The sequence below is a fragment of the Lissotriton helveticus genome, chromosome 3_2 (genome assembly GCF_964261635.1).
Source record: "Lissotriton helveticus chromosome 3_2, aLisHel1.1, whole genome shotgun sequence".
Lineage (NCBI taxonomy): Eukaryota > Metazoa > Chordata > Amphibia > Caudata > Salamandridae > Lissotriton > Lissotriton helveticus.
Window position 1 is genome coordinate 194,455,185 of NC_136062.1, and position 14,567 is coordinate 194,469,751.

General features: G+C 48.8%; 1 protein-coding gene across 10 annotated transcripts in view; it reads left to right on the plus strand.

Moving 5' to 3' along the window:
• The window catches only part of NEO1 (neogenin 1), a 577,741-nt gene extending 565,336 nt beyond the window's left edge, over positions 1-12,405 (plus strand). For all 10 annotated transcript variants that reach the window (XM_078685036.1, XM_078685045.1, XM_078685037.1 and 7 more), the window contains 3 exons: positions 15-275; positions 480-616; positions 8,632-12,405. In XM_078685036.1, the coding sequence (XP_078541162.1) occupies positions 15-275; positions 480-616; positions 8,632-8,715 (482 nt within the window). In that variant the 3' untranslated portion in view covers positions 8,716-12,405. The remainder of the gene's footprint in view (positions 1-14; positions 276-479; positions 617-8,631) is intronic.
• Positions 12,406-14,567: the final 2,162 nt, after the last annotated feature.

The window sequence follows — 14,567 nt, forward strand, 5'->3', positions numbered from 1 at the left end:
CGTTTCTCTGACAGAGTCCATCCGTAACACGCCCAGCACAGACTCTATGCCAGCATCCTCCTCGCAGACCTGTTGTGCAGACCATCAGGACCCTGAACCCGTTTCTGCTTCGTATATGGCTGCTGCTCAAGAAGAAGAGTGTGTCGCGAATGTTCCGACAGCCCATGTCCGCCCCTCTCATCCCCTCAAGAGTTTTGCTGTACCAGCGGTTCCCGTTACTGTCAGCATTGCACACGACTCTGCCCTACCGAATACACCACTGCTCCCTCAAACAAGTAAGTGCCAAATCTGAAGTCCATGGTTCTTCTCTCTATCTCCAGTTCTGTCCTTGTAATTCCTTATAGGTGCTTACCTCCCTGTTGTCTGTCTAGTGTACACTGCATGTAGCAGATGTTTGCATCTCTGCTGCTTGTCCTGTATATCTGGTATTCTCTCCTGATGTAAAATGCTTGAAATAAACATGAATCTTTTTATCTAAGGTGTAAACCCACAGGTTCTTCCTGTGAAGACCGCTTCCATCGGGACTTTGGGAAGAGCACGACCCCCCATGCCAGTGATTGTTCCTAGTGCCCCAGATGTGCAGGAGACCTCCAGGATGCTTGAGGATTCTGAGAGCGTAAGTATCTGCTAGTTATGGGCAACGCTTGGATGGTATGAGGAATCCCAATAGAGGGATAACGTTAATGCTTGAGAATCGAGCTGTTTTTGGTCATGTAATTCCCACGCTTAAATAGTGCGATTAAAAGAATCACGCCATCTTTTAAATGTACAAGGAACCGATTTACATAAGGATTTTTGTCCAATGGGGAGGACACACACAAAGTTTTAACTGGTTTGTAAAATAAGACCCAGTTCGTCTCAAGGTTTCCGATTGGGGTCAATAACTGCCTAGACGCGAGAGGGAAGGTGGGACTTGAGATCAAAGCGAGAGCTGTGGGCTTAAGACGGGGAGGATTACAACTGGATTCAGTGGATATGTATTTGGTTTTTGAGGGAGAATGGAATGTAAGGTCAGCATTACACCTGTAATACATTAAAGGTAGGATGGCCCCTATGGACAGTAGGCAATTTAAGAGGCATTATACAAAAGATGACCCATGAGAACAGAAGAACAGTTGAAAAGCATTACAAGAATCGCTGAAGAAGGGTATTGGAAACCTATGATGTATTAGAGATAATGTAATACTGAAGGCAGCTGGATGCTTAAGACAATAAGGGGAAAATGTTCTGCAAGGCTGCTGGATGCTCGTAAGGCTTTTAGAGATACGACTTGCAAGGTAAGCTATGCACATGTAAAGTATTAAAGAGAAGATGAAGCTTTGGGCTGGCAGAAACCTGTAAATACCTCAGAGTGAAGATGAGCCTGAGGTCTGTAAGAGACCTATGTGGCATTAGAGGAACACACACTTGTTTTATTTGAGGATCAAGGGACAATGGATATTTGAGTCATTGGGGGGTGGGGGCGGATAGTGGAGAAAGACCACAAAATCATCATGCCATGGTAGAGCGACTATAAAAAATGTATGAAGACAGTTGCAGACTCGTAAGGCATCAGGCGGAAATAGGGCTTGAGTGAATATACCGTTGATGAGAAATTGTAGGGAAGACAACACAGAGGACATTTCCATATGTGCAAGGCATTGGAAAACCAGGTGGCATCGCACTAGAGTGAGAATACCAAAAAGCAGTGAAAGAATGGACCTAGGAGGGTAGTGGTAGATCTATGAATCATTAGGTGGTTGATGACACCCAAGGGAGACTATTAAGGGATTGGAATCATGAGTGCTGCTAGATAACTATCACACATTAGAGGTAACACCTACCTGAGAACAACGTGTATTTATGAGGCAGTAGAGGAAAGATGCAACCGTGGGGCAGCCATGAGTTTGAGCAAGATGAGGACACCTGAGAAAAATGAAAAAGGAAGGACTCTTCCAAGAGGGAGCAGTAAGCAGCCTCTAATATCCAAGAAACCATTGATCTGGGGGCAGGGTGTAAAGAGGTAAATCAAAGGCTGACTACTTTACTAAGACATCCAAAAGCTAGTTCTTAAAGTCTAGCATGGACGGATATCGAGTTTAGTGCAGATGTTACTTCATCGCATTAGGGGGCAACAGAACAATCTGCAGAAGACCTGTTCCCCAAACAGTTTGTGCTAGGCTTTTTCATGTCTGCTAGACCTACTTGCCCACGTCAGACAATTTATCCATACATTATGTTTCACTAGTGAATATTTTTGGGGTTGTTAAGAAACTAGCCTTTTTACCACTGCTTTACAACTTGGATATCATGAAAGATCTGAAGTTTCACTTGACTGAACAAAAGAGGCCTGGTGCTCACCCAGTCTCCGCCACCTGTAATATCTGAAAGAAACAGGTTAGTATTAGATTCCTTACCTTAGAATATCCCCAGGCGTCAGTCTGGATCCGGAAACTTTTGCGTAGCAGTACCCCTGCGCGTCGGTAGGCGTCGTCTGCAGGCGTCCCCTGCGGCTCCGCGTCGTCGGCGTCGTGCGCCTTGATGACGTCGCTGGAGTATATAGACGCCGCCTCCGCGCGCTGACGTCGGTTCTTCTTTTTTCCGCGCCAGTTAGCGCAGATCCGAAGAGCAATACTCCGGTCTTTTGACCAAGTTTTTGTTAACTTAACTCTTTCTTCAAGGTGCCGGTAGGATGCCCGGGTTTAAGAGTTGCGACGGGTGCAACCGAATGATGTCGGTCACCGACCACCATCGACTCTGCCTCCGGTGTCTGGGCGCGGACCACGACGTGGAGTCCTGCGTCGACTGCCGGGCCTTGACAGGTAAAGCTAGACGGGAGCGGTCCCGCAAGCTGCTCGAGCTCCGAGTGTCGGCCCCGCGTCAAGAGCGGTCCCGGTCCGGTCGGAGGTCGAGGGAGCGGTCGAGGGAGCGATCGTGGAGCCGCCATGAGCGCTCCGGGAGTCGCCACCATTCCTCCGGTTCATCAGGTAAGCGACACTAGAGGTCGGGGCGTCGTCATCGTACCCCCGACGCCCGCGTGATGCGGCCGGGGGTTCGGGTGGCCCCACCCCCGCGGCCCCGCGTGTGTCGCCGACGCCGTCTGCCCCATACCCGTCGGTCCCTGGGGAAGGTGCGTCGCGCGAGGAGATTGAGGAGTTCCTCATGGCTATGAGGGCGATGTCTCCTCCGGCGGGGCCTACGGCGCCTGCGGGCCCGTCGGTCCCGTCTGGGAGCCCGAGCGGTTCGGGTGCACCTGCCCCGACGCCGCCGAATGCTCCGGCCCCGGCGCCGCCGGCGGCTCCGGCGCCGCTGGGCCCTTCAGGGTCGTCGCCGGCTGGTCCACCGGCCTCTCCGGCGCCGATTCCATTGGGGCAACCCGTGGTGCCGCCTCCGCGCGGCGCCGTGATTCCGCAGTCGGTTCCGGCCGGCGTCGGGTCCCCGTCCCCGGCGCCGCGCGGCGCCACCCCCGTTCCCTCTCTGACTCCTGACGCGGAGTCGGACCGGCGTCGTCCGACGCCGAGTCCGGCGCCGTTGGGGCCCATTGGCTCCGAGGAGCCGGTTTATATCGTCGGCTCGAACTATGGCGATGAGGACGATTATGGAGAGGGTTGGGAGGGGTCTGAGGACCCTTTGTCACGAGCCTGCCAGTATGACGTGGACTGGGTAGGTGACTTAGGTGATGCCAGTGGTCTGGACGAGTCGCCCAACCCTGGGTTTGTCTCGCCTTCCCCTGTGGCGTCGGAGGCGGGGGCTGCCTATTCGGTGGTCCTGATGAGGGCTGCCAAGGCCTTGAGCCTTGAGCTCCCCGTCGCTAAGGTGAAACCTAACATCCTCACCGAAGTATTTAAACCGCAGTCATGCCCACAGGAGCCTCTGCTGCCGTTTAATGAGGCCCTGACGGATGTCCTTTTGGGCACCTGGTCCAGGCCCGCTTCCGGTGCACCGGTTGACCGGAACGTTGCCAGGCGTCACCGTCCGTGTTCGGACGACCCTGCCTTCCTTTCCACCCATCCCTCCCCGGAGAGTCTGGTGATCCAGGCCTCCACTTCCCAGTCCGCATTCCCGTCGGCTCCGCCCGATCGGGAATCGAAGCGATATGACCAATTTGGCAAGAAGGTCTTTTCGTCTTTGAGTGCTGGACTGCGGTCTTGCAATACCGCATGCCTCTTGGGCCGCTACACCCACTCTCTGTGGGACACGGTCGCGGAGTGTCTGCCGCAATGCCCGCAGGAGGTGCGGGACAAGCTCAACCAGGCCTTGGTTGAAGGCCGGGACGCGGCGAGGTATTCGATAAGGTGTGGTCTTGACACGACCGACTCGCTGGGACGGGCTATATCCACGACGGTGGCGATTCGTCGCCATGCTTGGCTGAGATCCGCCAACTTATCGCCGGATGTCCAGAATGCCCTCATGGACATGCCTTTCGATGGCAGTCGCCTGTTCGGTGACAAGGCGGACAACGCGCTTAAGCGCTTCAAGGACTCCAGGGTCACGGCCAAGTCCTTGGGTCTTTCGACCCAGCGCCAGCAACCGGGTTCGTTTCGCCCCTTTCGTGGCCAGGGAAGGGGCGGTCCCACGCGTGCTGCCAGCCACGCGCCGCAGAACGCTCCCCAGCGCGGTGGCGGCCGTGGATTCCGCCGTGGTGGCGGTAGAGGGCAGCGGCGAGGTCAGTCCACACCTCCCCCCGCAGCAGCCTCCAAATCTTCCTAGTCCGAGCTTTCGGGCCCATGTGATGCCAGTGGGTGGCAGGGTTCGCCATCACCACTCCCGCTGGCGCACGATTACATCGGACAGGTGGGTGCTGCAGCTCGTCCGAAGGGGCTACTCCCTCCCCTTCGAGTCCACTCCTCCAGCCATGCCACCGCAGAACCACCGTGTGTCGGGGGACCACTTGACACTTCTGCAGGAGGAAGTTACGGCCCTCTTGGCCAAGGGGGCCATCGAGCGCGTTCCTGGGCCAGAAGTAGGGTGTGGTTGCTACTCCCACTACTTTCTGGTGCCCAAGAAGGACAAAGGGGGCCTACGTCCTATCTTGGACCTACGGAACGTCAACGGCTTCCTCCGGAAGGAAAAGTTCAAGATGTTGACTTTGGCTCAGGTCTTGGCTGCTCTAGACCCACAAGACTGGATGGTAGCGTTGGACTTGCAGGATGCGTATTTTCACATCCCCGTCCTGCCGGCCCACCGGCGTTACCTGCGGTTCACGGTAGGCCACGAGCACTTTCAATTTATCGTGCTCCCATTCGGCCTTACCAGCGCCCCACGGGTGTTCACGAAAGTGATGGCGGTGGTCGCAGCTCATCTGCGCCGGTTAGGGGTTTCAGTCTTCCCCTACCTCGACGACTGGTTGTTGAAGGCGGGCTCGCCCCAAACAGTCGTCCACCACCTTCAGATGACGGCAGACCTCCTGCACGAGCTGGGGTTTTCCATCAATGTGCCGAAATCACACCTGTGTCCCTCTCAAAAGCTCCTTTTCATCGGAGCGGTTCTCGACTCGGCGCAGTTTCGGGTTTATCCTCCGGAACGGCGGGTCCGGGATATTCAGGCTCTGATTCCCATCTTTCAGCCGTTGTCCCGGGTTTCGGTCAGGTTGACCATGCGGCTTCTGGGGCTGATGGCCTCCTGCATCCTTCTGGTGCATCACGCCAGGTGGCGGATGCGGGCTCTGCAGTGGGACCTGAAGTTTCAGTGGGCCCAGCATCAGGGCAACCTGTCCGACCATGTCCTTATCTCGGAGGGCACTGCGAGACAGTTGCAGTGGTGGCTTACGGACCGCGATTGGGTCAGAGGCAGATCCCTCTCCCTTCCCCAACCGGAGCACGTAGTTGTGACGGACGCGTCCCTCCAGGGCTGGGGAGGCCACTTGGGAGAGGCAGAGATCAGAGGCATCTGGTCTCCGGCGGAGTCCCGGCTCCATATCAACATGTTGGAGCTGCGGGCGATTCGCCTAGCACTGAAGGCATTCCTCCCCTTTGTCAACGGGAGTGTAGTGCAGGTGTTCACGGACAACACCACCGCCATGTGGTACTGCAACAAACAGGGCGGTGTGGGGTCGTGGACCCTTTGCCAGGAGGCTCTGCGCCTCTGGCAATGGCTGGAACGTCAGGGCGTGACTCTGACGGTTCAACACCTGGCAGGTTCTCTGAACGCCAGGGCGGACGAACTCAGCCGTCGGTGCTCGGTGGATCACGAATGGCGTCTGAACTCGGACGTGGCGAACGGCCTCTTTCAGCAATGGGGAGAGCCTTGGTTAGATCTATTCGCCACAGAAGAGAACGCGCAATGTCATCAGTTCTGCGCGTTGGAGTTTCCAAGACGGCACTCGCTCGGCGACGCCTTTCGGCGCGAGTGGAGCTGCGGTCTGTTGTACGCCTTTCCGCCTATACAACTTCTGCCCAGAGTGCTGAAGAAGATCAGGCGCGACCGGGCCCAAGTTATCCTTGTGGCTCCGGACTGGGCTCGAAGATACTGGTATCCCGAGCTACTCAGCATGTCAGTCGGTCCCTCGATCCGCCTGCCCCTTCAGGAGGACCTTCTGTCGCAGCAGCAGGGGACGGTCCTCCACCCGAACCTGTCCAGCCTCCACCTCCATGCGTGGAGATTGAGCGGCGACAGTTGAGGCCATTCGACTTGCCTCCTGAAGTCTGTGATGTGATTCTGGCAGCCAGGCGTCCCTCCACAAAGTCGGTATACGCCTGCCGGTGGAACAGATTTGTGGCATGGTGCACAGCAAAGGCTGTGGATCCCCTTTCTGCCCCTCTTTCCGAGGTTCTCCTCTTCCTTCTTTCTCTTGCCCAGCAGGGCTCTGCTCTGGGCACTATCAAGGGCTACCTTTCTGCCCTTTCCGCCTTCTTAAGGCTACCTGATCAGCCGTCTTTATTCAAGTCCCCTATTGTACTGAGATTCTTGAAAGGCATCACGCACATGTATCCTCCTGTTCCGTTCGTGATGCCTCAGTGGGACTTGAACCTGGTTCTGACATTCTTGATGTGCGCTCCCTTTGAGCCGCTTCATTCCTGTCCTCTCCGTCTTCTCACTTTAAAGACGGCCTTCCTGGTTGCCATCACCTCTGCCAGGAGAGTGAGTGAGCTCCAGGCTCTTTCTGTTAAACCTCCTTTCTTGTCCGTCCATCCTGACAAGGTGGTTCTTAGGACTAGGCCTTCTTTCCTGCCCAAAGTAGTTTCTGCTTTTCACATCGGGCAGTCCATCACCTTACCCTCCTTCTTCCCGCCTCCGCATCCTTCAAAGGATGAAGAGCGGCTCCATCGTCTGGACCCAAAACGTGCGCTTTCATTTTATATGGATCGCACACGCCAGTTCCGGGTGGATGACCAACTGTTTGTTGGCTACGTGGGTGAGAAGAAGGGAAGGGCGGTACAGAAACTAACCATCTCTCGGTGGGTCGTCCTGTGCATCAAAGCATGCTACTCTTTGGCTCGGAAGGAGCCTCCTGTTGGGCTGAGGGCCCATTCCACTCGGGCCACGGCGGCTACTACTGCCCTGGGCCGGGGAGTCCCTTTGCAGGACATTTGCCAGGCGGCTACGTGGGCCTCGCTGCACACCTTTGCGAGGCACTACTGCCTGGACAGTCAAGTCCGGAGGGATGGCTTCTTTGGCCGTTCGGTCCTCCAGGACTTTCTGGTGTAGGTTTGTATTGGTTCGCAGACCCACCACCGGGGTTGGTATTGCTGGGGTATCTATTCTAAGGTAAGGAATCTAATACTAACCTGTTTCTTTCAGATGAACAAGTTACTTACCTTCGGTAACGATATATCTGTAAGAAACAGTAGTTAGTATTAGATTCCTTACCGCCCCACCCGTCCTCCCCGTTCTGCGAACTGATACCTAGGGTTAAGGACATCCCTTTCAGGGCCCTAGTTTCAAATGGCACCAGTGTTAGTTCTCACATGGCTCTGCGTGTTCTGGCGCGGAAAAGCTGTGTGCAAAGAACTGACGTCAGCGCGCGGAGGCGGCGTCTATATACTCCAGCGACGTCATCACGGCGCACGACGCAGACGACGCGGAGCCGCAGGGGACGCCTGCAGACGACGCCTACCGACGGCAGGGGTACTGCTACGCAAAAGTTTCCGGATCCAGACTGACGCCTGGGGATATTCTAAGGTAAGGAATCTAATACTAACTACTGTTTCTTACAGATATATCGTTACCGAAGGTAAGTAACTTGTTCATTAGGAGAATACTTGTGAATGCCAGGCTACTTACTGTCAGTTGTTTTCTAGGCAAGTTTATTGCATTAGATAAACAAGGAAATAAATCAATTTAGAAAATGCATTACCTACTAATTATATTTGAAATCATAATTAATAATTTTCTGCCTTTTGCCCCTTTTTCTCTCTAACCTGTTTGTGCTGTCCCTCCCCTAATGTTTTCCCTCCTCTTACCTGTCCTCTCTTTCATGACCCAGTGCCCCCTACTCTTTCGTAGCATGACCTCATGACAGTTGCTTTACTTGTCAGCAGGCCCTCTTCCAGTGATGCCCTTTCTTTTATCATGCCACCCTTCCTCTTTCTTTCTGTTGTTTTTACAGCCGTCGACTGTGTGTTAAGTACCTGCTTGAGCCTGTGGCCCTAGTCTCTTTCTACGTTTATATCATCTCTTTCTTGACAATTTGCCCTGTTTTGTCCCTTGCAGAGTTACGAGCCAGATGAGCTCACCAAAGAGATGGCCCACCTGGAGGGGCTGATGAAGGACCTGAACGCCATCACCACAGCGTGACCACCTGCGACAGGAGACCGCGCCGGGGCACCGCCCCCACCACAGGGGCTTGAGTAGTGACTTTGGATCACCAGGAACTGACGGGGAAGCGCGCTAGGACTTTCAAGCCAAGTCAGTTCAAATTCCTGTTGAGAAAAGACTTACTTTCTCCTGCCTGTCAAAGGGCTCGCCGGCTGCGATCCGTCCACCCGCTGAGTACAAGGCTCGGCACTCTTCAACATTCAAAGGAGCACCCTCCATGTCAGAATCGGGTCTCTGTGCTGTGCTCACCACGCCTTTCCAGTGTTGGACATTTTTTGCATATAATGTACAATTTTACCTGCGTGTTTCACTTATTTTATTATTTTTTTTATATAAAAAGAAAACAAAAAAACATTTTGTGTAACTTGGAACAGGAGAGAGAGATGTATGTGCTGGAGCTTTTTATTTTTCTCCCCTCAACTGCTAGTGTACTCAGCAAGTATTTCACGCCCCTTTCGCTGCTGGTTTGTTCTTGGTGGGGCCGAGGTGGAAATTGTGATCGCTAGGGGTGTTTTTTAATTATCCCGATCCCTACTGTTAAGTGATCGCAGCGCTGATCTTGCCCCAGCATCCTTTCAGGACACACACACCTTCTACTAAAGTGTCTGTAAACTTTCATGACTATCCCCTCTCCCATCAATGTCACAAAATCTAGCCCGAAGGAAGAGGGATTTCTTACTCATTCAAGTTCAGTACTCATGCGGGGTGGAAAAAGGGGAGGAGGTGGATTATCAGTAGCAGAGTTTGGGCGTCCTGGAAATTTTGTAGAACATCTCACTGTCGTAGTGTTATCTGGGAATCAACAGGCCATGGTAGGAGAGCGGCGCTGGTTTGATCTTTTTTCGTGAAATGCATGCTGGGGCTCTTGTTTCTGAATATGTCCTGGTGATCAGTTTAGGTCTGTGGACTACTTGAGAAGAGCACAAAGCGTTTCAGTGTTGGCTTGGAACAGTTGAACTGCAAGTCTGTTATTAATATGCTATTTACTATTGGTTTAGTGTTAGTGGTACAGCATTGACCATCTTCACATAAAACACATCGGAGATCTTCAAAAGTAACAGTATATCAAAACCTTTGGATAATTCCAAAGGTCCCATTCCTCTCTTCAGATGTCATGGGGCTTTTGTTAGGCTCAAGTCACAGAGTGATGATGGAGGGGAAATAAATCTCCGTCCATTGGAGAATTCTTTTTGTTGCGTACGTTATAGCCATTTATTATGTCCAGTCTTTACTCTGAGGATTGACTGCTATTTGGGTCTGTTTGTCACCTGTGGTTTCTCCTTTTGCCAACGACTTGATAAAAGGCCCCTTCAGACTCTTTCTTCTGATGGAAGTGAAGTTAGAGGATGGCCCTGGTCAACTGAAGAAACATTCTAACTGGGGAGTGAGAGGTGCTATTAAAACTTGAAGTATTCGGTCTTTCAGTCTGCAATATAAGGACCTGAGAATAAAGAACTGAAGTTTTTGTCAAGGTCACGTACAAAATCGAACAAGTCGTTGCTCTGTGAGGGAAGTGGGCCTTCAGAGAACAAGGCTGATTTTCATACCTTTCTTCAGCAGCACAGTGAGCAAAAAACGATGGACTTTCAGGCAGCCCAAAATATTTACTAGTAGCTGAGATTAATTCAAGCTTTCCTCCCTTTACTAATTTGCTTTTATTTTTTTGAAAGAGCTCATCAGCATTAGTATTGAAGATTGTACGTGTTTATTGCCACTGTTAGCCCAAAGCAAACTCACTCCTCACTGCAAGCCTTGACCCAGGCTTTGGATGAACTGCCCCTACGTTACTGATTGTTTCTGTGGTTCTGAGGACTTATCAGTTCATTCGATTAAACCAACCTGTTCTTTCATTCATCACTATGAACCTGTATGCAAAGCTTTGGATGCATCACTGTCTGGTACATCTATCGGTTTATAGTGATGCTGCTCAGCATTTTTCTTCCATTCAAAAGAAATCGCTTAAGTGTGCCTGTCCTGCTGAGCATCTCGGTCCATGACCAGATATCACTTGACTACGGGCGTAATTTAGAACATGATTTCATTGGTGCAACTAAATCTTGACTACAGAAATAATTAGCCCAACTCTGTATACCTAAATTAATATATCACTACAATTGTTTTTAGACACTAATGGTAATGAGATAAAAGACCGAATGAGATTCATGGGCTGCTGCTACTGCACACTAATAGATTCTAGGACTCCGTGTAAGCTGGATCTTATATGTAGCTCAAGGTAGTAAGTCTGTATATTGTTGAAATACGGAATTGCGATTTGTGTTTACCTTTTAATTGCTGGCAGTTTTCTCAGATCAGCTACATGAAACGTAGTGGAAGTTATATTTTGGTACTCATTTCTTCAGAATCTAGCACTCTTCCCAACTCACACTATCCTAGTAGGGTCTCTTAGTTTTCAAATTGAGGTATTACAGTGACCTGTATGTCAAGGGCTTATCTTAGAAGGAAGACCACGATTAAGCAGTGACCAAAGGCTGAGATGGATCATTGAACGCTTGGGTGCTAACTTTAGTTGAATCGTCACATGTTGTCTTATGTGGGTTGTGATTCAACAGCTTACGTATCAATCTAATATTTCAGAAATGTCCACTCAGAGGAGATGACTTCATGAAAATGGTCGCATTACGTTTGAGCTCTTCACGTAGGGGGAGAAAATAAGCACCATCTACAGCATTATTCTCAATGTTCACTCTGCAGTAATTAATCTTGTAAGCATTATTTATTTGAACAATTTACAGAGAACATAGATCTGGCAGTCATATAACACTACAGAAGCTCAGTTAGATTTGAGAGTTTTGATTTCAAAAGCTTGAGCGCAATAAGTGATTTGAAATGTCTGTTTTGTTTTGCGTATAATGAAATGTGGTCTTGCCAATCCTCTTTCATAGTATACATTGAAAAATACAACAGTGCACAGCATTTGCAGCCATGAAAAGTGGAGCCTAGTTGGAATCATGAATCGCCTAAGTGCACAGCGTTACATTGTGCCCACCTCTAGTCATTTTACTTTGTATGATCCTTGCCTCCGTTTTCATCTCCATGAATCATTGCAATAACAAAATGGGGACGTAGAGGGTTGGTTCACAAAGGAGTGTCCTGCCACCTCACACTATCAATAGCATTGAGTATTGCCTTCCTGGTACCCAAAGAGTGAACTCTTCTTTTCATTCAGTATTCTATCTGCTGATTCCTTGTGAATATGCTTTTTATATACAACCTTATGAATGTTAATGCCATAAACTGGGAGGGGGATATTTTTCATGATAAAGCAACTGTTGAAAGTTGATTTTGAAGTAGAACGGCGCGTTTCTTCGACGTTGGTGTACAATCCGTATTGCACTTTTCACCTTTTAATGAAGCGATTTTCGTACATATCCTGTGATTTGAAATCTCTGTAGCTCATTGTGTCATTGCGAAGCTGCTTCCATGGCAGTGATTCTTTACATGTGTTGAGGAATCTGTATGTTTTTTTCCTTTATGCGAAGTGAGAGCGAGAAATGTGCAGGAGCCTCCTCTCCGAACAATGGCAGCTTCGATTGACTTTTGCTTTCCTGTAGTGTTACAATATACTGTTATATACGTGATGTTTTATTTTGATAACCTCATGTTTATTATTTAGTATTGGCGAACCAATACATTTTTTAACCAATCAAATTCTAATGGGGCGAGTCCATTTGTTACATGTTAACTTTAAAGTTGGAATGAAGAAAGCTATATATACATATGCACGTTTCCATTTAATGTAATGAAGGCAACAAGCACAAAAGACCTACACAGAGTATTGGTTTCAAAGGGAGGCAGTAGAGGGAGTGATGTTAAATAATTGTGTACGAATGCGAAGAAACTTTGGTAAGTGATCACATAATTTGGTTATGTGAAGGCAAAATGTATTGGAAGTCTAGTCTACTCGTTGGGCATCAAAACCTCACTCATTAGATCACATTTCCTATTTGAAATGTGCATTTTCAATTGAAGTTAGTATGTTATTTTTGTTTTGAAAAAATACATTTCAAAATCCACTAAAATTTCAATAATTGTTAAGTGTAGCAATGTTTGAAATTCACTGTAAGAACTGTTCTTTTTGTAGAATTGTGAAAGAAAACGGAATTACAATTAATTAGGAAGTAAAGCTTCGAGCGAAATTGCTGGTATGTTCCAGAAGCTAGTTGATATCACCACTCTTGTATGAGAAGATGACTGACAAAGCGTGTATTACAAAGGTTCATATGACCTATAACTGGCTGCTCTTAGAATAGTTTTCAGCAGAATTCTTTGGTCAGATTTTTGGGAAAAGGAATTCTGCTTTATATTCAACTCTTAGCTATTTTTATAACCAGCAAGATGGCTCACATTAAAATATTAGAATGGCCTTCAGTTTTGCAAGAAAACACTTTTTCATTACTACTTTCATAAGCGGGGTAGAGTCAAGTCATTCATATGCAATCCCCTGCAGACTTTGGAAATATTCTTGTTAATTTTCAGAAATTTATAGATGGGTTTATAAACTTAAAATTAATATCTTACCCACCATCAGACGAAAATATAAGTATTCGGGCATGCGAGATGTTATTGCTTTTTCAGAAAAAGCAACAGAAAACTATCTCTCATTGCTACCTAGCCAGATAAAAGCAATGCTAGTTTCGACCTGTATCAGCATAATGAGCCAAAATGTGTGTATGGGTCCATGCACTTGACGTTTGCTATTTAATTGTGCTCTCCTAATGTGCACCTTCATTTACAAGCAAACTTGGAGCCACCACATTTGATATCCAAACATTTATTACCAATTCCATTTTTTTTTTTTACTGTTTCAGTTCCACTCCTACCAAATAGAATACAAGTACACATGCAACTTCAATTTTATATATTTTTGTTTGTTTAATCAACATTAAAAATGGTTTGTTGTATGTGTAGCAGTACATCACTTTGCATACTCTTGCCATCTAGTGTTGGGTGCTGATGCCACAAGTTGTTCTACTTTAATTTGTATAAGTTTTATGATAACTCATGATCCCTACCCGAAACACCAAGGCACCAGGACAAAAACTTCACCTCAGATTATTTTTTTCCAGCTCCAAGAACGTTGAGCTGCCGAGAACATTTGTTGGACTACAGTGATTGGAACCACTGCCAACAACTTCAGAAGACCACCTTCAAACCGATATGACTCGCTTCAACCGGGACCATAGTTGTTTCCCCTCAGCAATAGCTTGTATGAAAATGACTCATGGGGGTGATGAAGAACAGGGCCTTCTAGGTTTGCTTCACAGACCAATAGTACGTTTCTGTGTTCGGACCATCACTAGGTTTGTAATATTTGTGTGTCAAGAGAGTGAGACCACAAAGAATTAAGCTTTCCAGTCTGTCAGGCCTTTAAAAACAAAAAGATAATTGGATATATAAGAGAATGTCAGTGGGTGCATTACAAAACAGAGCGCTAGGACCCTGCTGGGCCTTTGGCAATCTTTAGACCCACAGAAATCAATAGAACATCATAAGGCGAATATCTTGTTTCCTATGGGCTAAGCAGATCTAAGCCCATAAACCCTCTCTTATGAGGGCTCTGATTATGAAGAGGAACCGACTTCAGGGGTCCCAGTGAAACCTTAATCCAGGATACATACTGCACCGAAGATACTGTTACCTCAGACACCACCCGAGGATCTTTCTCTTGGGTTTGATCTTAAAAGTCTCAAAGGCTGGGCAAGCACCCGTCTCGGAGTTAGGCTTCAAGCCCAAAGACTATGCCAAAGAGGTCTTGACTCTTCTCCGGCCACTTTCCCCAAGCCTCTCGGTACAGAAAAACATTTTCTGCT